Below are 24,772 nucleotides of genomic sequence, written 5' to 3'. Positions count from 1 at the left end.
CAGGGGCACTCAGCAAGGGCCCGACCTGGCCACCCTCTGGCACCAGCTCTGAGTGAGAGTTATGGTTATAACATCATGAGGATTAATGTGAGCCTAAGCTTTTCCCCTGATTTAGGGGTATTGATCACTCAGATTTTTAGGCATGTTTTCCCAATTTTTTCTGTCTAAATCAGATGGCTCAACTATCACAGAGCAAAATGGGAAGATTATTTTAAACCACAAGTTTCATTCTGGAGGTTCCCCTTGACTTTTGGATAGGCCTCTTTGTCTACCTTCCCCTTCTTTCTTTCATATGCACAAAATGGCTTTGTGGACTCTGAAGCGTGGGAAGGGGACTAAATGTGGAAATCCTACATGCATTGGGAAGTGCAGGCTTGATGACGGGCATTCTAAATAAGCATGGAAAGGAGAGTGAAGCTTATCTCCTCCCCATGCGAACACATACTGATATTGTCGGCAGCTTCTAGAACTCCAGACATGAGCACAAACAAACTCACATTAAGGTGGAGGGTGAGGAGTGTATGTGGCCATTCAGAGAGAAGCAAGAGTATGCGAAGTGTGATACATAATGAAAATAATAATAATAATATGAACCATGGGGGGCTAAGCAAGTAGTTCTCACATTAGTCAAACAGGAATTCAATATCTGATGCAATTAATTAAAAAGGATTAAGGCAGAATACAGAATATGAGAGAGTAGACTTTCTTAAATACAACTGCAACAGCAGTGAATTCTTTTGCGAATTGCTAGTGCATAATAAGCAGTTACCCCTTTTCCTGCGTCAATATGTTATCCTGTTTGTGTTTCTTTTCAAGGTTGTCTTTGGAAATGTATTGTGATATAGAAGAAAAAGAGAAACATTTAAGGGCTTATGCTGTGACACAGAGCAACAGTTATACTTGCCGTAGTGAACCTTGTTGATAGTTAGATCTTTCTGTAGTATTATACAGCCATGAGAGTGGCTGTATACTATAGCCAGCGTGGATTTTTCACATTCTGCAGTGTTAAATTGAAAATACCCCCATGCCATTCTGATGCTTCCTATAAGCTCATTTCAAAACAAAACCTTAGAAAACTTATAGTCCTGAACTCAGAAACGCTTGCTTAACAACCCTGTAAATTTTCATGACGATACACAAGACAGTCAGAGAGAATTGAGAGTTCAAAGTCTAAAAAGAGAAGGGAAAAACCCAGAGCCCTTTTGGAATTTTTCCGTAAGAGTTCTCATAATCTGTTGAAATTCCTTAAAAATCAGCCATGTTCACAGAGTACCTGTAATCCTATTACTGACCTTGCCTCATACTCTGACCTTCGTCTTCTGCAAGTTAAAAGTTAAAAAAATGCCTAGCTGATTTTTAATTAATTTAAGAAATTTTGGGTTGAACTCAATGATAGTGTCGGGCATGCTCAGTAAGAACCAACTGTCAGTGTTCTAAAAGCCAGACTCACAGCTGCTTGGCTTGGCTAATCAGGGGGCCATACCCACACCAGACTTGATTTCACTTGAGACAGTCATGGCTTCTCCCAGAGAATCCTGGGAAGTAGAGTTTGTGAAGGGTGCTGAGAGGAGAGTCCTATTCCCCTGACATAGCTTCAGCGGCCACACTGGTTTAATAGTCAGCCACTCTGATTGAAGGTCTGTGAGGGGAACAGGGCATCTCCTAGCAACTCTCAGCACCCTTCACTAACTATACTTCCCAGGATTCTTTGGGAGAAGCCATGACTGACTAAAGTGAAATAAAGGCCTGGTGTGGATGTGGCCAGGGACTGGTTCAGATGGTCACTTTAAATATGTCTGATTTACTTTGCAATTTTAGTGAAGTTTCCTATAGGAAATCATTTTCTTTTATTTCTATTTCTGTGACTATGTGAAGTACAGCAGCAAAATTTAAACTAAAAAGCTCCAAAAATAATTGTGGAATAATGGCACTGAATATTCTGCAGAATAGTCTCCAGTGGAAATCAGGAAAACAGGAGTGTCTCAATTTGCACAAGATAAAACAGTGGGAGGTGAAATATATTCTAGGTGTACTCTATGGTTTTAATTGACTGTGCCCACCTTACCTCTAATAAAGTGGTTGAAACATAGCAGGCTGAAAACATGCATCTTATTTTTTCCAACAGCTAGTCGTTGCTGAAGTAGCAACATATTGGAATCAGTCTGATTTTACATCAAACTGCAGTTTCAGATTCAACTGTTAATGCACCCAAAATAGAAATAGAACATAACCTCCAATTTGAAGCACAAAAGGCTATCTTCACCATCATATGACATTGACCAATAAAATGCTTTGAAATTAATAAAAATTAAATTTGATACAGACTACACAGGAAGTGGACTGTGAAAGACCAACACAAATTGTGTTTGCATTTTGACAAATTTGTAGGGCAGTACAATATCTCAGAGAGCAGGTCAAGTCTCCTGCTCCCCTGGTGCATTCACTATAGCTGCCCAATTTCCCTGCTTTTTAAAGTTTGATAGAAATATCTGTGGTCTACAGGTATGTTCTTAAACCGCAAAGTTTTTTGCCTATTTGTGAATTGAGATACCAATTGCTACAGCCAACATGCCAAACTACAGTTTTTTCTTTATTGTTAAATGTTCTCATAGTATACAAAACATAAGCACAGATTCCATGTGCCCCTAATTCCTGTAATACTGGTCACTGGTCAAAGGATCAGAGTGGATCAGGGTATAAGAAAACACTGACAGCCTTCTACTTTGCTTTACAGCACCACCAAGAGAGAGTAATTTGGAACAGAGAAGGACACTTATCCCTCCACCTGCAACTCTCTCCCCCCCTCCCCCCGGCCCCAGGTGCATGCTTTATCTCACAAACCTGCATGTGGAACCCTATAGGGGAAAGTCCTTCTTAAGGAGTATGAGGGCAAAAGTCGTGAACATGAGATAGGTTCAGCACATTGACACCTGCTACTCTTCACCTCCAAATCACCCCTTCCTAAGTTCTCTTCAGGTGTTTGTTTCTCCACATGGTTATCAGGGTGTGACCGTCCCCTTGTCACCCTTCCAATTATCCTCTATGATTTGGACCATGCCTGTCTTGCAGAGAGGAGCCTGCTATACTCAAGTAGGGTTCTAAATCTTATGGGGAAACTACATGTGGAAGATGATTAAGTACAGTGCTTGAGAAGACAGGGCAAGTGTGTTCATCCCAGCTTCCTCCTCCACAGAATTGGGTGGAGATACAAACATGGGAAGCAAAGGAGGGCCCACTGCAACCCTGAAGTGGAAAAAGGGGACTTATTTACATTTAACAGGTAGCCGAACCATCAGGCTACTTGAAGGTGGTTGTTTATCCATACATTTCCCATGGTATTAGAGATATTACAATAAGAATGCATTAGAATGGCAAATTCAATCTTGGAGTTTGAATATTACAGTCAAAATGAATTCAGCTCATACTCTGCCATCTCTCTTGCTTGCTAATTTTAATCCATTATCCAAAGTACTTATGACATGCCTGATAGAAAGCTGCCCTCTGCTGCTCTTCCAGAATGGTGACAGCAGGGTGGGGGGAAATACATATATTGTAGATATATGTGGTACCACAAACCTTAAAATGCCACAGTAATGTAAGTAAGCCAAACAGGCATGAGAACTGAGAGTGATGTTTCTGGTTATCTGTGGTTGGGGGGGGGAGGCAGTCACAGAAAGTCATTCCTGTCCGGAGCAAATTTCCCATTCTGCCTTTAACTAGGTTTCTATTTAACCAGGATTTTAAACCATAGTTGTATATTAAATGATAACCCTGATTAGTGTTAACCATGGTTAAGGCTAGTGGCAATTATTCCTTTTAAGGGTACAATCATTCCCATGGCTGTCTCCCAAATGTAATTACACTTAATAGGGAGCCAGCATTACATTGAGAAATCTCAGTTACTCAGATTTTTACTAGAAAATTAACAAAGCAAAGACCTGGTTAGTATGAGTCAGTGTTTCCCACAGTTTTGACTCAAGGAACATTCTTCCTGCATTAAAATTGGGTATACCCCTTGCTCAAAAAGAGAACTAATAGTCAACTTCCAGAACAGTGGCAGCCACATTTTTCGCATCTATGACAGCATGGTTAGTACTGTCTCCAGGAATTCCATCTCTTGCTCAGTTTTGGCCTCCAGGTGGGACTGTGCTTTCTGGGTAATGTGGTTGCTACTGTGAACCTGTCAGCCACAGCACAGGCTGCATCAGGAAAACGTTTATTATTTATTTATTTTGTTTATTAAATCTATATTCCGCCCTTCCTCCCAGAAGGAGACCAGGGCAGCAAACAAAAAACACTAAAAGCACTTTAAAACATCTTAAAAACAAAATAATGTAAAACATTAAAACAAAACATCTTAACCAATATATTAAAACAAAACAAAAACAACTTTAAAAACATCTTTAAAAGCTATTCCATCATAATGGAATAATGATACTACTTACTTACTGATGGAGTGTTGAATCAGTGTTGCAGGTGATGATCCAGCAGAATTGCTTAATACTTCAAAACATGCGTTAGCCCCTTTCACAAAAGTGTGCCTCAGCACAATAGACATTTTGAGAAGTGCTGATCTTAGAGAGATCTTGTTGCAGCTGCTGCTAGCGAGTGTGTAGCGAGTGAGTGTTCAGACAGTAAGACAAAAACTGAGGGTGGAGAACCTTTTTCTATCAAAAACTACGCACAGAAAATATCAGTGAGGGGCCAAACACAGGTAAAATAATCAGTGGCTGGAGTAGCAGTTTCCCAGCTGGTAGTAATCATTAGTGCCATGTTGAAGGGAATAGGATGGTTCAGCAGCAGTGGGTAGTCTTGCTGAATCTGTAGAATTTGGGCTTCCCAGCCTGGCCTCCACTCTGTCACCCCCCCAAGAGATGTGTCTTCTCAACCTTCTCGTATCCGTGTTTGCACTCTCCCTGTTTCACTTCCCTGTTGGTGGATGGGGCCTTGTTCAGAGTTGCCTCCCTCAGCCAGGCAGTGTTGCCAGGTCAGTGCTCTTTCCTTTTACACCAGCCTTACCCACCACTAGAGCAGTGAAGAATCCCTGCAAATGCCCAGGGGCTTGATGAAAATTAAGCAGGGAGTTGCATCCTCTTCACTCTTACTACATAGACAGAAGCAAATAAAAAGGATACCTTTCAGACACCATTTTTTAAAATTAATTTTGTTGACTTAGTAATGTGAAGCAAGTTTTACTTAGAATACCTAGTTACCTGCTGAGCAAATACCCCTTACCCCATGGAATTTGCTGATGCGAGATTTTAAAGATTTGTGTATTCATCCTTTTTTTCAGAGTTCTGAAGAACTGCATCTTTCAGTTGCTCACATCAAGCAGATAATTGGGATTTTAAGAGATTTCATACGCTCTCCTGAACACAGAGTTATGGCATCAACTATATCCAAGTTGAAAATGGACCTGGACTTTGACAGTACTTCCATCAATCAGATTCATCTAGTATTGTTTGGATTTCAAGATGCAGTATGTTCATCAAAGTATAATATTTGGGATGTGGGAAGGGACAAGTTACCACTTCCACAAATACCCAGGTTTCCTGAGCCAAACAATATTTGCCCACTACAACCTTGAGTACCTGTTCATGATTTCTGCTGCTAGATAATCCAAGGATTATCCTATTGGGGTGGGGAGGATATAGGAGTTGTAGCATATCATATGACAGCAGCTGACCTGCTTAGCAGTGAATGCAAGAGATGCAAGGGAGAATGCATTTACTCAGTTCCACAAAACTGCAGAAATGAGCCCCACTTCCTGCATAAACCTTTGGAAGATAGTGTACAATGCACACTACTGTGCAAAGAACCTGGAGTAAGCAAAGGGTGATATTCAACTAAGTCATATTCCAAGTAGACCCATTAAAAACAATGGACTAAAGTGGTGTGCTTTCATTTCAGTGATTCCACTCGTGAGTATGACATAGTTGAATCATCCAGAGAATCCAGTTATTATGCATTGCTAGTATAAATACAGTATTTCAGCTGTAGCATCTTGCAACTGCATCACAGTGGAAGCAAATAATCAGAGTAATTATTAAGAAGTTAAGATATTTCAGTGACATTGTCAATAACATATTTAAATACCATTCACAAGGTTGAAATCCAAGCACGTCAATTAGAATTTAAATTATAAGCTTCCTCTATTTTAATTTGTTACCACGGGCATTGTTCTATAAATATTTTAGTTCAAATAGGACAGCATTTTCACAAAAGAAACCATTCTTTTACTTAAAGTATATATTTAAAAATTTGGTCTTTGAACTATATTTTTCTGGGGTTCAGTCCTGTTCGTGGAGGCTAAGGCTACTAGTCATTGTGGCTGTATTTCATGGGCATATGGTTGGCCATTGTGGAAACAGGATGCTGGACTAGTTGGGCATTTAGTCTGATCCAGCAGGGCTGCTTTTATGTTCCAAAATGTGTTATAGCTGTTAATCCAGAAAGACTCATTGTTTGTTGTAACCCTGCATTTACCCAAACTTGTTTTCCCCAGGTAGCATGCCATCACGTGGTTATAGCGCCACCTAGCATCCAAAGTCAAGAATGTACTGAAGTCAAGACCTTGGGGCAGGCAAGCCTGTCCCACTCCAGTTCATTCTTGCCTTTGTCTGAGGCAGTTATCTCCAGCGCATGGGGTGAAGGTTTTAGTGTTGGACTTGTGAAAGTTGTGTGTGAGAGTGTGTTGACTGGGGGGTTCGTTTGATTTTGTTTCCAGTCATTTGCCCTCCTTTTTTCACTTTGAATTTTCTTTGAGATAGTTTTGAGCTGGTTGGGGCGGTTGTTAAATTCCCCCCCCTTGTTCCTGCCCTTCTGTCCCGCTTTGTTTCTGGGGACTGCGGGGGCTGTTTGTGCCACCTATGCTCCTTATTGCTCCCCCCTCTTCATCTTGCCCTGAGGGGACAGCAGAGGCTACTGGTGCCACACCTGCTTCAGCAGTGGCAGCAACTCCCTCCATTCTGAGCTGTTACTCTGCCTGCCACAGAGGCTTTGTTCTTCGCGGCGGTGACTGTCTCTCCCCGCGGCTCGCTACTGAGGCCGTCAGGAGCTTGCTGCAGCAAGCTGTTACTTCGCCGCAAAAGGGAGCCTGCTGTGGCAACGGCTTTGATCTTCCCGGCGGCAGCTCTCTCCCCATGGCTCACTACTGCGGCTGCCAGGAGCTTGCAGCGGCAGCGCACTTGGCACTCTTTGCTGTGGAGGTTCCCTTTTCTCCCCTCAGCTCACTACTGAGGCCGTTAGGAGTTCGCGGCTGCGGCTCGTGTTTGTTACTGCAACGTGTTTGGCGCTCACAGAGGAGACTCCGGTGACTGCTACTACAGGGTGGTTGCCCTTTGCTGCCTCCTCAGGAGGTTGTCTCTGCCTTGCAGAGAGTAGTGCTTTCAGCCTGGGCGGCTGCCATCTTTATTCAATTTTCCCACCCTTTCGGCCTCCACCTTTTTTGTCTGACTCCTTTTTCCTGCCCTTTTCATTGGGGATGTTTTTTGGCCTATAAGCTCTTCAGCTACCCCCCCCATTTCTCTCATATCTTGTGTGTTTTATATTTCAGTGAAGTATATTAGATAGATTTGTATTAACACCACCAACAAATCAACTACAAAAGGAGCCACAGAGGCAACCAGATATATAAGTGCACAGGAGCAGTACCGCGCTCCCTCCCACTATGTCCGTGTACCTGCAATTTGTCTTCATCGTACTTTGTCGCCAGTAGTACACTTGGGGTTGTACTGCTCCCCTCGCTCATGGGCGTGTACTGGATCCCTCTCCACACCGCACCCCCCTACCTTGATGGTGACAAATACCGCACCTCCTACCTGTGGGCGTGTATCTGATGGTGGATCAGCAGCCAGATGTTGGTTGACAACGGATACCGCATCCCCCACTCTTGTGCGTGTATATTGTGACGGATCAGTGGCCAAATGTGGCTTGACGACAAATACCACATCTCCCCATTATTGTCCATGTATATTATGGCGGATGAGTTTCCAGACGTGGCTTGGTGACAGATACCGCACCTCCCCATTCTTGTGCGTGTATATTATGGTGGCTCAGCACCCACTCGATGTACCGCTGGGCTGAAGTATACTTGGGGCTGTACCGCTTCCCTTGTCCATGGGCGTGTACCAGTGCTACCTGTTTCACTAGGCCAGGCAACAGGTGAGTGTATACCATGTCGATCACTTCTCGTCCCTTTTGGCTGGTGGCCAGCCAGGCTGGGCAGGGGTCTCCTCCACTATTTCTGTGGAGCAGATTGACTGGTGGTCCTCTGATTTGCCTACACTCCCAGTGAGTTCTTTTCAGAGGTTTCTTCTCAGGCATTGAAGACATATCCAGACAAGCAGACTGCTGCTGCTGCGGAACCATGATGAGTTATCCACAGTTCCTGTGAGACCACATGCAAGACCAGTGCGGAGGGACACTCTCACTGCCCTTCCCCACTGTGTGCCAGATACTAGACCAGTGCGGAAGGACACTCACTGCCTCTCCTCATTGTGTGTGTTTGTTCTTAAAGGCGCTCCTTGGCAGCGAGTACCTTGCATGGACCATAGTTGATGGTGTTTGGATATTCTGGCCCTTGCATATATCTCTGGGCTACATTCAGCAGTGAACCGATCCCATCTACTGTGCGTGCTTGGTTTATCCCCTGGCTTTGTTTCCTGGCTGCATTTACAGCTCTAAATGGGGCACCTTGGCGGAGATTGGAAACTGACAACATATCCAGACAAGCAGGCTGCTGCAGAACCATGATAGTTATCTACGGTTCTTGTCAGACCAGATACAGACCAGTGTGGAAGGACACTCTCATTGCTCCTCCCCACTGTGTGCAATTATTTTGGCTCTTCATGGTGGTTCCACTCTTTTCTCAAACCATGATAAGTATCCACGCTTCCTGCCAGGCCACAGACAAGACCAGTGTGGAGGGACACTCTCAATGCCCTTCCCCACTGCATGCGATTGTTTTCTCTCTCAGGAGTCACTCCTCCTCACGAACCATGATAAGTTTCCACGGTTCCTGTCAGACCAGAGACAATACCAGTGCGGAAGAACACTCTCAATGTCCCTCCCCACTGAGTGCATTTATTTTGCCTCTCACAGGTCGCTCCCCTCCCCTCGGCGGGTGCGCTTAGGCTGGCCTCATGAGTCATTGTTCCCTCTACTGATGCAGTTGTTTGCCTTTGATGGTTTTGGAACCAATTAGAGGCAGATTTCTTCCTCTGCCTCTGTTGGCTCCCCTCTACCTTGGGTAGCTATTTTTTGCTTGGCCGCATCCACAGTTCCTTGGGCTCGGACCTCTCCCCTCTCCTGGGTTGGGTCCTTTTTGGCCTCACCAATCCAGCCTTTGGCTGCATGTACAGCTCGTTAAAGATCAGACCACACTCTTGGGGTGAGGTCATTTTGGGCCTCCTATTCCACTACACTCCTCTTCCCCTGCGGATGTTGGTATATGGTCTGGGTCGGCGTCCTTTTACTGTGTGGGCATATTTGTGGCCTGCTCACCCTGTGTTGGTTTTCTAAATGTCGTTATTTAGGCACGGCACAGTGATAGGCAGCAGTACCCACTTCAGCAGCAGTCAGTGATATGCAGCCGTAGCCTTTTCAGCGCCATCAGTTCCATGTTTCGCACAGCCTGCGTCAGAAGCAATTCTGCTGGGAGGAATGTTGCATGCAATTTGGGCTGCACAAGGTGTACATTGACCCTAAGGTAGGTGAGGTGGTCCTACAGTGGGTATAGCAGCCACGTTTGGGCCTTCTAAGTATTCCTCCTCAGGAATTGCACCTGAGCAGCAAGGTTGGTATTGACGCTGAGGGTGTTGATGCTGCTTGTGGAACATTATGGGCGTTTTTTCTCAGTCTATACAGTGGCTGTGGAAGGGCTTAGCCTAGGAAAAGGGCCTAGTTGGTATCCAGTCTCCTTGGGCAGAAAACGGTGTAGTCCTCTGCTGTGGAATTCCTATCATTCTGTCTAGTGACTGGGTAAAGGGATCCACCTATTTCTCCAGGTTTGTCCACAGAAATGGCATACCCCTTGGCTGGAATTATGTCCGATCTTTTGCACTGAAAGCAATATTTGCTTTTCCCACTTTTTCCTTAGGCCTGAACTAATAGCAGGCCGCTTCCAGGGGCAACAGTGGTACAACGTGGTGCCTCTTCTAGGGGCCTCAGTTATTGGACTTGCATCAGCCTCAGTGTGATGTTTCTGTATTAATGTAAATATGGTAAGTGCTGTTTGTATAGAAGATACATGGTAAGTGGAATGAAAGAGGAGGGGGGAGTAGATGAGCAGTAGAATGCTGGATGATTGGCTGAGCGTTTGAATGGCTGAGAGTATAAATGGAAGAATGACAGTTGAATCTGGGTGGATGTTAATAGGGGTGGATGTTAGTAGGTGGAAGAGTTGGTGAATGTGAGGGAAGGAAGGTGTTTGGTAGTGGATGTTAGGAGAGTGTGGAGAAAGAGGGAATTGGAGTTCTAGTTAATAATAAGTCAAGTATCATAGGAATAGATGAAACCATATGCTTATGTACCATTATAAAAGTAATCTTGTTATTTCTGATATTTAATAAATACTATTTTGGTTTACCGGAGGCCTGATCCTTGGCTGGGGTTTTCACAGACCAGAAGGGAGGGCAAGGTAATTACCAAGGCTGAAGGGCAACAGTAACGAATGGTGGCAGCGGTGAAGAATAATAACATTACAAGTATCCAGAGCAACCCCGAGTTATATGAGTTATCTAGATTGATACAAAGGGGTTGGGAACAGCATAAGCACGCAGTCACAAAAGTCACCAGATAGAGAGAGACTCAGGCAAAGTGTCTGGGAACATTGGTTATAGAACGTGACTGGTGGTGCTGCCTAGCAGGGGGATCTAGTGAGATCTGTGCTAGAGCGGAGAGAGAAACCATTAAAAAGGACAGTCCGGACTGGTGGAGTCCCTGGTGGTGCCTAGTGAAAGGCAGTAGCCACAAGCAGGTAGGAACCTGACAGGGAGAGCCAGGGAAGGACGTCACACTCAGCTCTGGGTTTCAGCCCTCATCTCTGTGTGTACCCTTGCAGGTCCTCATAACTGATTGTGTGACATTTATCCTTAATTAATGATGTTTAGCAGAATAACAACATGAACCTGGTGGCTAGGGGTCGTCACCAGCACATCCCTGGGTGATACCGTCTCTTACAAATCCCAAGCTGCCTTATTAAGGCTCATTTCGCTGTTCAGCAAACTGGATCCTGTTTGCTAGCTGTCTGCGCAACTTCCCGCTAGATTGATCACATAGTTTAAGCTTACGGCTACTTACATAGTCATGTCTGTCCTGAGGTGCAGTTCTCCTGGTAAGTGGGGATTGTCCACTCGAGTCCCAACAGTCGTCTGTACTTCCCTGGCTGACCATAACAGTTAACGTTTTTTCTTACAGTTGTCAAGCATTGAGTTTTAGTAATGCTTACTTCAGTGTTTATCTTGTGCCTCTGGAGCTGAGAGCAGTCCATCCGACCCTTGCATCCTTCAGTCACAACAACTTCTGTGTGAAACTACATAAAAGCTAGAAAGGGCATTGGAGCTCTGTCATGCTATCATTATATTGGGCCGAGAGTTTCCTGCTGCCCTCGAAGAGAGATTACTTCAGTGGGGCTCGGAAGGTCACTGCAGATTGGCTGAGCAGGCAACTGGTGATCCCAGGGGACTGGAAACTACACTAGGAAGCGTTTCATCTCCTTCTCCTAGTTTCAACAGCTTGACAGTGGACCAGCTTGTTTGAGTCACAACTCTCGGCTTCCGTACTTCCCCAGGTACCTAGACACAAGGGCAAAGTCCATAGAGGCTCTTGGGAATTCCTGACTGAACGGTCTCCTATTTGGTTTCCTCCTGGCAGAGCACTGTGGAGTTTCGTTGCTATAGGACCTTATGTACTGGCCGCATCGAATGTGATCCTCTAATCAGCTTGTTCTATTAATAGTGGGTTCTTGGTGGCTGCCATCGGGATCAGATCCAGTGACATCAGATCTTCCTTCACATGGTCCAATCTGGCACCCAGATCCCGACTGATTGAGCCTGACGGCTTGACATTGGTGCGGAAACAGTTGATCTGCACAGGCCTATCTCAGAAGTATGCTGATACCATGCTGGCGTCTAGACAGCCGTCAACAAATCACATCGACCAGACTGCATGGTCCGCCTTCTCTGACTGTTTGCTTCCAGGGTTCGTCCACCTTCACGAACCACATTACAAGTCTATCAGTGTCTTCGTAGGGATCTAAACATGGAACTGACCACTAATACCTTGTGTTGCCAGGCTTGACTACCCTTCGAGTGCTTAAATGGGCTCACATCCGATGATTGTAGGTCCTGTATAGCCAGCTGCCTTCCTTTCTTCGGCAGCGTGTCAACATTTTTCTTCCTGGAGTCTACCTAAAGTCCTGCAAGCCCTGCAGTGACCTCCTTTGAGCCTCTTAGGTCAGTACCATTGTGACTGTTGTCCTTTAAGGTCCTTTTTCTGGTGGCGGTCACCTCGGTGAGAAGAGTTCCAGAGTTGGCAGCATGGTCAGCGACACTCCATCTCTGCACCTTCCATAAGGACTCAGTTGTGCCGCATCCAGATCCGGCCATTTGTCCCAGAGCCAATTCAGTTTCCACTGCAACCAGGACTTGGTTCTTCCTTCATTCTGTCCTAAGCTCGCCCATCCACTGGAGAAGGCCTGGCACTCCTTCCATGTTCGGAGGGCCCTCAACCCAGACATAAGATGACCAGATTCTCTGTTTGTATCCTTTCACCCATGGACACCGGGGGAAAAGGTTTTTTAAATCCACTTCGTCTGGTTGGTTGTGCGCTTGCATTGCACTGGCTTACAAGTTGCTTGACCTCCCAGTGCCTACCAAGATAACGGCGCACTCGACTAGGTCAGCAGCCACTATAGCTGCATTCACAACCAATGCACCTTTTGCAGAGATTTGCAGAGCATCTGTATAGTCTGCTCCAGGTTCTTTTCTCAGGCATTATAAGATAGACCGCTACGCTTCTGCCGATGCCTCCTTTGAGAGGCGTGTTCTGCAACAGGTACTTTCCCATATGAAAGCAGTGAGTGGTCCCTCCCTGTTGGGGCTGCTTTGGTACGTCCCATGTGATGGCATGCTACCTGGGGAAAACGGACCATTGGTCTCACCTGAAGGGTGGTTTTCCCAGGTATCATGCCATCACGGTCCTCCCTGTTGGAGGATGCCCGGGTGCTTTGTACCACCTTTCAAATTATTCCAGGTAAACTTATACTGCGTACAGTGTGTGATTGAGTCAAGCCTTCTGGTTCTATTAGAAATGAATGTGGTTCAACATTAGTCAAGACCTTCTGGTTCTATCAGAAATGAATGGTTCAGTGTTATTTGGGGCAGTGTCTCTGTTTACCTTGCTGGTAAGACTGTTGGCCCTTGGTACCTTTTCAGATATCTCTCTTCGGCCTCGTCACGAATGAACTGGAGTGGGGGGGGGCTTGCCTGCCCCAAAGTCGACTTCAGTACATTCTTGCCTTCGGACGCTAGATGGTGCTATAACCCATGTGATGGCATGATACCTGGGAAAACCACCCTTCAGGTGAGACCAATGGTCCGTTCTACATGGCAAGTTTCATAGAATCATAGAACAGTAGAGTTGGAAGGGGATTATAAGGCCATCGAGTCCAACCCCCTGCTCAATGCAGGAATCAAATTTAAAGCATACTCCAGTGTTAGAGAGCCCACCACCTACCTAGGTAATTGGTTCCATTGTTGTACCACTCAAACGGTTAGGAGATTTTTCCTGATGTTCAGCTGAAATCTGGATTCCTGTAACTTGGGCCTATTATTCCATGCCCTGCGCTCTGGGATGATTAATAAGAGATCCTGGCCCTCCTCTGTGTGACCACCTTTCAAGTACTTGAAGAGTGCTATCATATCTTCCCTCAGTGTTCTCTTCTCAAGGCTAAACATGCCCAGTTCTTTCAGTCTCCTTGTTATCCTCCTCTGAACCTATTCCAGTTTGTCTGCATCCTTCTTAAAGTGTGGTGTCCACAGTTGGATGCAGTACTCAAGATGAGGCCTAACCACTGCTAAATAGAGGGGAATTAGTACTTCACACAATTTGGAAACTATATTTCTGTTAAAGCAGCCTAAAATAGCATTTGCCTTTTTTGCAGCCACATCTCACTGTTGGCTCATATTCAGCTTGTGATCAACAACAATTCCAGGATCCTTCTCACATGTAGTATTGCTGAGCAAAGTATCCCCCATCTTATAACTGCATTTGGTTTCTTTTTCCTAGGAGTATAACGTATCCCTGTTAAATTTCATTTTGTTTTCAGCCCAATGCTCCAGCTTATCAAGATCACTTAAATTTTGTTTCAGTCTTCCAGGCTGTTAGCTGTCCCTCCACATTTTGTATCATCTGCAGATTTGACAAGCATTCCCTGCTCATTACCTCCCCCCGTTCAAGAAGGAACCATTGATAAGCATTCTTTAAGCACGATTCTGTAGCCAACTGTGGATCCACCTGATAGTTCCATTTAGCCCACATTTAGTGAGCTTGCTAATCATGGAGCACTTCGATATATTATGTCTACAGTATTCCCACAGTCTATCAGGGAGGTTACCCAATAAAAAAATGAGATAAGATTAGTCTGGCAGGATTTGTTCTTGACAAATCCATGTCGGCTTCTAGTAATCACTACATTGTTTTCAAAGTACTTACAGACTGACTGCTTTATAATCTGCTCCAGAATTTTCCCAGGGATTGATGTTGGACTGACTGGTACATAGGTCCCAGTTTCCTTCTTTTTGCCCTTTTTGAAGATAGGGACAACATTAGCCCCCCTCCAGTCATCTGGTACTTTGCCCATTCCATGATTTCACAAAGATAATAGACAGTGGTTCCGAGAGTTCTTTGGCTAGTTCCTTCATTACTCTTGGTTGCAGTTCATCAGGCCCTGGATATTTGAATTTGTTCAAAGTAATTTGGTATTCCTTGATGATTTGTCTATCAATCTCAAGCTGCAATCCTGCCCCTTCAACTCAAAGTTCCTGTTACTGTGCATAAGCTGTTGTCAATCTTTACTTTCAAGTTTACATTGCCCTCCCCCTTAGGATTCAGTTTAAAGCCCTTCTGATGAAGTTATCCATGCTGTGGCCAACACATTCTTCCAGTCCTTGTGAGGTGAAACCCATCACTTGCCAGCAGTCCATTTTCCAGGAAGTGTTGCCCGTAGTCCCATAATCAAAATCTCACATTGACACAATTTTTGTAGCTTGTCATTCACTCAGAGTATTTTTCTTTCCCTCTCTTCTCCTCTTCTAAGTACTGGAAGGATGGATGAGAAAACTATCTGGGCCCCAAAGTCCTTGAGTTTCCTTCCCAGAGCTTCAGAGTCTGATGTGATGTCTTTGTAGCTCCACTTGGCATCCTCCAGGGAGACAGCATACCTGGTGGGTCCATGGGTCTTCCCGGCATACTTGGGTTTCAATCCCACACAGTAGGGAGGTCTCTCACTGCTACTACTCTTCTTTCCTTCTTGTTGTAGAGCATGGTTTCATTGCCTCTGTTTGACTGAGCTTCAGCCTCTCGCTTGCTGTCCCACAGGGTCTCCTATAATTCTTCCTTTGCAAGGCTGTCCTCCTCAAGTACTTGAAAGCAGTTCCATAGTTTCACCAGTGCAGTGTTTGCTTGCTCTTCTGCTCCTGTTACCCTTTTCCACAGAGTTACTTCACTTTTCCTCCCCTCAACACTCTCATCTTCTGTTTCAACTTGCTGTTGTCTTCTGCCTCCTGTATTTCTCTTTGCTGCTGTTGTTCCAGCATTCTGTCTAAGAACTCTTTGTCTTCTCTTACACCCTTCGCCACTCCAGGCCTCTCACTTTTTCTTCCAACAGCTCAACCAGCTTTCACTTATATATGCCATGTTGTTCTCAGTTAAGAAAGCAAACACTGCACATACCTTGCAGGTCACCACTACTAGAGGGTCCTTTCCATCCATAGTTTCTATTTTGTTTCTATCTTTCTACTTGTATTGGAATGGTATGTGCTTTGTCCCGTCCTCCTTGAAGAGTCCTACCGGTATATAACATGTGCTATAAGACACATCTTTGTTAGGAACCTCCCCCACCTAACTCTGCTGCCAAACTCCCGTTAGCTCTCCGTGTTTGCTCACTCTTTGAGAGCTGGCTCGCTTGTATAGCCTCTAGATCAGTTGAGGCAGCTTCCTCTGCTCTCCAGTTAAGAGTCAGGAAACAGAATATTTGTAGTTTTAACTATATACACTATTTTATTTGGCCCTTTCCTTACAGGTGAACAAAGTACTAAGGAATCATTTAATCAGGCCTCATTGGATGTTTGCTATGGATAATATAATAAGACGTGCTGTTCAAGCTGCTGTCACTATTCTTATTCCAGGTAAGTAAAAGCACAGAGGTAAACAATTGAACGATATGGTTAAATAAGATGTGAGCAGTTGCTCTGAGAGAACTGCTAGTGTGCTGTGACCGTAGTAGTACTTCTGCCTCTCCTATAGTAATTACATCTAAAAGTTTTGCAATACTTTCATAAAATAAGTTATTTTTTGAATGCTATATTTTTGCATAAAAATGTGCTTTGCAGACCAGCTTAATTGTGAATATAAGTTTGGAGAGAAACCTATTCGCTACAATTCTCACTGTATTCTTTTGAAAGATTATCACACAGTAACATAATTCTCAAATTTATTCGTTTGTCCTTTCTTAAAACTAAAGAATTCCCATGGCACCCGTTCATCAGGGTACAGCTACAACATATACTCAAAAAAAGCTTGCTGACTAGATGAATTTATGTATATGGTAAAAGAAAGAAATGTTTAACCTTTGCAGTTCTCTGTTGCTTTGTGCAGAACTTCGAGCTCACTTTGAACCAGCATCAGAGACTGAAGGAGTAGACAAAGATGCAGATGAAGTAGAGGAGGATTACCATCATGCAGGGCGAAAAAGGCACGAGGAACCAGTTACCTCTTCTGGAGTGTGCATGGTCACATCTTCTGTGACCCCTGATATCCAGCAGCAGCTCAGCTTGCAGTTGGGCAAGCTCAAGCAAGAAACAAACAGGTTAACAGCATTTTAAAAATGCACATATATAAAGTGTGTTGAGGCTTCTTATCTAGCAGTTTTACTGACCATTGGTGGTGTTTATAAACTGCCCTCACTGCCCGTCGGCTAGAGTTCCACATGTATAGCTACTCTTGGTTTATACAAGGTTAATTTGCACTCACATTCCTTTCCTTTAGGAAAGCCAAGACCCTCTGCACATAACTCTATAGTGTAGCAGTAAGGGCTGCATTATGCCTTTTCCCTTTCTCCATTCTATATAGTGTCACTGCATGTGCAACTTCCCTATTTCAGGCCAGAGGCTAGTTTGGATGTTACAAGGCTGATCCATAAAATGTATCCCAAATGTTTCAGGGTATGCCTTTACATGGATAAATGTACCATGTAAGCTGTGAGAGCTGTAGCACTTATTTTAGCCAATCCTGTTTTGAAAAGGACAGTGTGTGTATGAATTCCTTTTATACCCTAACAGTCTGGAATGTGCTGAAATCTTCATCCTCAAAATTCTGATCTGAAAATTCCAGGTAGCATCTTAACAATGAATGGAATTGTTTATATTAAGAACTCTGGGTTTAGTAGAAATTCTGTGAACTAGTTTAGCAGAGAAATCTAAATTGGATAGGAGGACTGTGCATGGTCCATGCAATTTGGGGCCCAATCTGGCACTTCAGATTAGCCCTGAATCTATTTGTGGGATAGCCCTAATATTTAATTAGGGTTTTAAATCCTAATTAAACATGCTGAGGGGAGGGAGTGGGGGAAGATGTTGCATTCAATCCTACTAGGTGCTGCTGTGGGGTGATCTGCTGTTGTCTCAGCCTGATCCAGCCAACACTAGTTCAGTATCTGGGCTTCAGTCAGATCAGTTGCACAGCTCTGCTGCATAGCACTTGAAAATCAAGCCTACCACATAGCCTATAACTCGAAAATGTAAGGTTGGTTTTAAGGTAAGCCATATGGACACTTACATGCCTAAAGCCCCTGTAGAACATGGGTTGTATAAAATATAAACTATCAGAACCACTAAAACACTCATATTACAGCACTAGGTTTTGTTGTAAATCAAAGTGTACTACCATTAAATATTTTAAGTGAGAAGGAACTGTTTTACTCACCGGAAAGGTGTTTCTCTGGGGGCACCAGGACACTTCGCTTGCTAGTGCTTGAGGCAGGAAAGAGTTAACACTCCAATGGACTGTCACTGTGGCCCCTCCCACGGAGTGCTAGTTCGCTGTCTGGCCAAGCTTAAAAACATAATCTCATAACACAAACTTAAATACTGACAACATTCAATGAACCATAACTACATGAAACTAAAAACTTGCACCCCGTTAGGTGTCTTTATTGACCCTTTAGTTTCCACCCATTTTCTTTATAAACTTTATTGTCCTCCATCCCAGGGTGGACCTTGACGGTGTTCTGGTGCCCCCAGAGAAAAACCTTTCTTGTGAGTAAAATGGTTCCTTCTCCAGTGGACACCAGGACACCCCCAAGTGGGATGTTCCAGAGCTGACTTATTGTATGGGTGGGCCATAAGTGGTTAATGATCTCTCAGCACCTGCTGGATAACTCTCCTACCAAAAGCTGCCTCTGCAGATGCATAAATGTCTATCTTATAATGTTTAGTGAAAGTATTTGGGTTCTCCCAAGTGGCTGCCCAACAAATCTCTTGTAGAGGTGCATTTATTGAATATGCTGCAGTAGCAGCTGCTGCTTTTGTTGAATGTGCCACAATACCTGGTGGCACTGGCCTGTGCAGTGAACTATACGCTAAAGCAACACACCCCTTAATCCATCTTACCAGAGCAGAAGATGACACCTTTTTACCTAGAGTAGTTGGGTGATAAGACACAAACAACTAGTCTGCCTTATTGATCTTGTCCTATTAATGTAAACCTTCAGTGCTCTTCACACATCTAAGGAATGCCAAGTACACTGTAGAGCATGCTGTGGTGATGGGCAAAATGTTGGCAATACTAACTCCTGCTGATGGTGAAATACTGTATTTACTTTTGGAATGAAAGCAGAATCTGTTGGGAGTATGACTGTCGCTGTGGAAAATACAAAGATGTTTTCAGTGATTCAGAAGGTGGCATTGGAGAGCTGGCAACACTTTGTGAAGATCCCACATAGGAAACCTATGGAGGACGGGCACCAAAGTCAGAGAAGCCCCTCTTAAGAACCGTTTCAGATACGGATGAGCAGCCAGTGACTCGGATGAAGAATTAGAAAGCACTATTTCCAGTGCTTTGTATCTGCAAGGTATTGGACAGGTACCGGGTGTAGTATCTTCTCAGCTGATGATTGACATCTGAAGCAAAAAGCTCCGCATCCATGCTCCCAAACCTTTTGTGTATCTGAATACTTCCTGGTGAAGTTGTTGCTCTCCCGGGAATACATCCTGTCTGCTTAACCAATCCGCTTGTATGTTGTCAACTCCCCTTATGTATTCTGCTGTCAGTGAGTGTAGAGTCTTCTCTACCCAGGATAGCAGTCTTGCTGCCTCCAGATGAAGCATCCATGATTTTGTTCCTCCATGACAATTTATGAATGCCTTTGCAGAATTGTTGTCTGTCCTCAACATCACCTGTTTGAGGTGGAGAAACCGCACAGAATGCTACAGCACTAGTCGTGCATCCCCAAGTTCCAATAAGTTGATGCTTTGTTTTGTTTCCTGAGATTATGATCCCTCTGCAGTGAGCGCCCCAACTACTTAGACTTAAATCTGTTGTAGCAATCTCCTGTGGTGGGTCCTTTAGAGGAACATCTCTGCATAAGTTGCAATCCTTTGTCCACCACCATAGAATTCAATTGTGCAGATAGTGGAATGTGGACATGCCTGGAATATGCTATCTGCCATTGATAAGGTAACAATGTCCATTGTAGAGGCCGAACATGAAATCTGGCCCATGGTGTAACTTGGATAGCTGAGACCAGCTCCCTCCAAACCTTTAAGACCATTAGATCCTCTGTGGTTCTCTCCAGCAATGGTTGAGCAGCCAGCTTTATCTTCTCAACTCTCTTCAGAAAGAGATATTTTCTTCCATTCTGTGTCTGTCATTGCTCCCAGATGCTGTAGACATTGCTGCAGAATCAAGTGACTCTTCACCACATTCACCAGAAACCTGTGATCCTTGAGAGCTGCTAGGGTGACTTGAATGTCTTGATGTGCTGACTGCCTTGATTGCAACCAAATGAAAATGTTGTCTAAGTATGGATACAGATGCACTCCGTCTTGATGAAGATGAGCCACAAGGGTCACCATTATTTTTGTGAAGATCCTTGGAGCTAACGCCAAACCAAAAGGCATTGCCCTATACTGATAGTGTTGATTGCCATAAACGAAGCGGCGGTACTTGCAATGCTGTGGATGTATTGGCACATGGAGATAAGTCTCGGTTAGGTCTATGGAGGCTAAGAAGTGTTGTGGCTGAAGCACTTCCCTTATGGAAACCAAAGTTTCCATATGAAATTTTTGGTATCTTACGAATCTGTTCGGGAATTTTAGGTCTAGCACAGCTCTCCAAGTGCCCCCTTTCTTCAGCACGATAAAGAGCAGAGAATAAACACAGAATTTCTGGTCATGTTGAACTAGTTCTATGGCCACTATCTGCATCAGATGGTCTACTGCCTTCTCCACTAGTCTGTTCTTCTGTGGATCCAGTGAAATTGGTGAAAGGATAAATCTGCTTGGAGGTGTAGCCTGAAACTATTTGATACCGGTGATGCACCACATTCCTGACCCAGCAGTCTGATGTTGTTGCCTCCACTGTTGTGCAAAGCTCAGTAGGCAGCCTCCCACTGGAATAGGAAATAAGTCAGAATTGTCTTTGCTGTCTTCCACCTCTATTGGAAGTGGAACCTGTACTTCATGTTCCTGGTTGCTGTTGGTTGCATGACTGGAATCTAGGACGAGTCCAAGGTTGTCTAATGGAATGGTAATCTTGTCCTCTTTCTCCAAATCTAGGTGTGCAAAATGACTGGTATGGTTGGTAATGACGAAAGGAAAGTCGGTCATCCCTTCTTTGAGTTGTTACTGGTATTGCCTTTTTCTTTTGTTTTATTTCTACTAATATGTCCTTCAAAACGTCGTCCCCAAACAGTTTCTTGCCTGCATATGATTCTGTAGCCAGCACCAGATGGAAAGTAGCATGCGCCTCCCAATGGTGAAGCCACAAGATGCACCTAGCCACCACTGCTGCTGTCATAGCCTTAGCTGCGAATTGTGTGGCATCCATTGTCACATCTGCAACAAAGGCCTCCGCTCTTGAAAGCTTCAAAATGGTTTTCCTGAGTCTCTCTGGTTCCTGATTTGGATTGTCTAAAATATCATCTAACCACAGTAACTCAGCCCTTGAAAACAGAGTTGCTGCACATGAAGCATGTATAATCAATGCTGTAGCCTCATGTACTTTTTTAAGTGTCGTGTCTAACTTTTGCTCTGTGAGATCCTTCAGCTGAGCATCCCCATTCCTTGAAAGGAAATTTCTGGAAACTAAAGCAGAAATTGGGGCAGCAATGGCTGGAGCTCTCAGCTGCTCCATGAACACTGAGTCTAACAAGTACAAATTATTAGCATATGCCACTGATCTTCTAGACGGAATTGGTGAATCCCATTCAGATTTCACAATTTTCTTGAGGAGTGCTGGCACTCCTACCACCCTGTCACTAGGCTTTGTTTCTGGAAGTACAGTGGCTCCCCTTGAAGTAGAAGGTGCCTGTTCCACTGCTGAATCATTTAAATCTGAAGCTGACATATAGCCTTCCATAGCAGAGGCATGTAATGGGCACTATGGGAACAATCTGTTGGACTGGTGTTCATCCACCTGTGAACCACCACTCCATTCATCTGTATCCTCCTCCAGAGTAACAAGTGAATCATCATGCAGAAATTGTTCAGTGTCAGCAGGTGGCTTGTCAGGTCTGTGTGCTGTGAACCCCCACGCTCTACCTCTGACATCATGTAGATCTGGTGAGTCATTTGTAGCCATTGCTGCTCCTCATCAGACCTACTTGCTTGCCCCCCACCCAAGAACTGCACTGCAGCATATTGGGTGGCAATTGAGTGATCCCTATTGTCTGACCTGATTGTGCAAACTGTTGTACTTGCATAGGAGCTACTTGAAAAGACTGGCAAAAAGCAGCTAGTTCTGCTGAAATGTCATCCATCAGAGCACTTCAAATATGATTTAAGTAAGCAGGACTTAAATTAAAAGATTCCATCTTCTGTAGTTCCTGAGTGGAACAGGAGATGGCAGCAGAGACCACATTAACTGACTGTGCTGAATCTGTATGGTATTGCTGCTGCGTGTGTATTAACTAAGGCTCTGTGCTGCTGTTGCTGAGTTTTACCAGAAGTGGCAGTATTACACAAAGGCATGGTGCCTAAAGTGCTCTGTGCACATTCAGGCAGCTGTGTATCAAACCCTGTGAATTCCTCTTCTTCCTTATCTGAAGATGAGCAAAAATGGACTGAGGGATCTAGAGCCCTTTCCTCCTCCAAGAGCATTTCATTATTATTTGCCATCCACTGCTGGCTTTGCTCTCCCACATAAGCTGCTGTTCTGCACTGTAATGACGACGTTGGTAAGACTGCGTTATTACTGTCCTTATCTTTGGTAATATGCTTCTTCCCCGATTGCTCTGCTACTACATTGCTTACAGGATTAACAGCGCTTTGCCTCTCCCTGTGGTACTGCAAGAGTGAATGGGCCACACACTGACTGTGAGACAGTTTGTTGTTGAGTAAAATGGCGGCTGCCTCTGTGCATGCAGCTTATCTTTTTAACCGTTATGTGAGTGGGCTGTAGGCGCTATTGCACCAACTGTTCCTGCAGCTTTGTACCCCGATTTTAATTTTTTAGAGTGCTCTATGGAGAGCTTGTTACATCTTGTCAGCAGCAGGTGAGGGTTCTTTTGTTGTTGTTGTTGTTTTAAACCCAGAAATACTATTTAAAATGGAGAAATTAGCCCAGAAAAATTCCTTAACTGTAAGGGGAATAACTTAGACTCTTCAGCTAATCAGTAGGGTAATTAATTCAGGGGATCAAATGTTTGAAGTAATTAATTCTACAATACATTAATTAATCAACAGACACAACGGATACTCCAGTCACTCAAGACACTCAGACCAGTTCATTAATAAATTGTCTGAAACCTTCCATACACAATCACACCAATTAACAACAGTGAAGAATAATTCAAACTTAAATAAGGATATAAGCTAGCCAGACTGAAGAGCAAGGCAAAATCAGTACTGCTCAAGCAAGGCAGGAAAAATGAGCTAGCACTCCATGGCGACGGTCCATTGTAGTGGTAACTCTTTCCTGCCTCAAGCACTAGCAAAGGAAGACAGTACCCACTTGGCAGTGTCCTGGTGCCCACTGGAGAAATGCTGTGCCAGACCCAACTCTGACTCTTATTGTTAATAGGTTACTGGAGAACCTGGTACAGAAGGAGAAAGAATACCAAACACTCCTACGGCAAACGCTGGAGCAAAGAATTCAAGACTTGCATCTCCTTCAGCTGCAGTTGAAAACTGCTGGTAGGTGTGAGAACAGAATTGAAACGTGTGATCAGTTGGTGAATGGCTTGAGTTTTTGGACAAACAACACATTTGAGTATTTTTTTTAACACAACAGAATGAGTTTGATTAACTCACTCTTGATTGTTGCAGAAATTCAACCACCTCCATCTGCTCTTGAGCACAGTGTAGACCAAGAACTTGTCAAGTGGTTAAAACAACAAAAAGCTGATTCAGATGCAATTGATAAGGTAAGTTTAAAAAGGGAATAAGGACCTCAAATTTGATCATCTGGTCTTCTCTGAATAATAGTTTTGTTTCGCTGAACAACATTTAGGCACACTGAAATTATTTATCTTTCAGTTTGTTCAAGAGGATTATACACTCAGTGATATTCTAAACAACATCACTAAAGATGACTTGCGATTCCTTAGACTCCGGTAAGAAAATAATTGCATGATTCTAGCAATACCTGATTTGCAATAGACTTCTAACAATCTTACTATTTTTGTCTCTCGTACAGTGGGGGTCTTCTCTGCCGAATTTGGAATGAAATACTAAAACACAGAAAACTGAATAATAAAATCTTGGAAATGGAAGCATAACACATATGCCAAGCGCTAAGTTGAAAGGGGGGAACACATATTCCAACTAAGTTATTAGTTTTTGTACTGCTGCATTATACATAGACTGGTCCTGCAAGTTTTGCACAGAGACACATTAAACAGGCTTTATCTTTGGAAGTGTTATATTATTAAATAATAGAAAGATGACAATTCTTATATGTAGCATGTTTTGTTATTGTTGTTTGTAAGTCTTTTTCTACTAGAATACACATTGAATCATGTATATTTTTCAGATCTGTAAATAGTATAGTAGCTGGGAAATTGCTTGCTTTAGATACAGAGGCAGATCTAACATTTAGTTTATGCACTTTAATAAGTCATATTAAAATACATACGGTACTGTTCTAGGGATGCCAGCTGCTTTTAAAAAATGTTTGTTACTTTCTGCTTAACAAATATTACTGTGTCTAATTTTATAAGACATTAGCATCTTTGTACAATTGGGTTTTTATCTAAACAAAGAGAATGACATATTCAATCTAAGTGCATACTGAAAATAAACATGCTGAAAAAGGCTTCTTTTCATTGGGAAGT

The 24,772-nt window shown here is 43.7% G+C and overlaps 1 protein-coding gene across 3 annotated transcripts in view; it reads left to right on the top strand.

The window, feature by feature from the left end:
* Positions 1 to 24,743, top strand: part of MAP3K15 (mitogen-activated protein kinase kinase kinase 15) — a 138,803-nt gene extending 114,060 nt beyond the window's left edge. For 2 of the 3 annotated variants that reach the window (XM_061627255.1, XM_061627254.1), the window contains 7 exons: positions 5,294 to 5,479; positions 16,304 to 16,409; positions 16,879 to 17,089; positions 23,521 to 23,633; positions 23,766 to 23,863; positions 23,976 to 24,052; positions 24,136 to 24,742. In XM_061627255.1, the coding sequence (XP_061483239.1) occupies positions 5,294 to 5,479; positions 16,304 to 16,409; positions 16,879 to 17,089; positions 23,521 to 23,633; positions 23,766 to 23,863; positions 23,976 to 24,052; positions 24,136 to 24,217 (873 nt within the window). In that variant the 3' untranslated portion in view covers positions 24,218 to 24,742. Of the gene's footprint in view, positions 1 to 5,293; positions 5,480 to 16,303; positions 16,410 to 16,878; positions 17,090 to 23,520; positions 23,634 to 23,765; positions 23,864 to 23,975; positions 24,053 to 24,135 lie in introns of all 3 variants that reach the window. The other variant, XM_061627256.1, reaches the window with a different exon arrangement.
* Positions 24,744 to 24,772: the final 29 nt, after the last annotated feature.

The sequence above is a fragment of the Rhineura floridana genome, chromosome 5 (genome assembly GCF_030035675.1).
Source record: "Rhineura floridana isolate rRhiFlo1 chromosome 5, rRhiFlo1.hap2, whole genome shotgun sequence".
NCBI lineage: Eukaryota > Metazoa > Chordata > Lepidosauria > Squamata > Rhineuridae > Rhineura > Rhineura floridana.
Note: the sequence above shows the minus strand (reverse complement) of the source record. Positions and strands in the feature narration are given on the sequence as shown.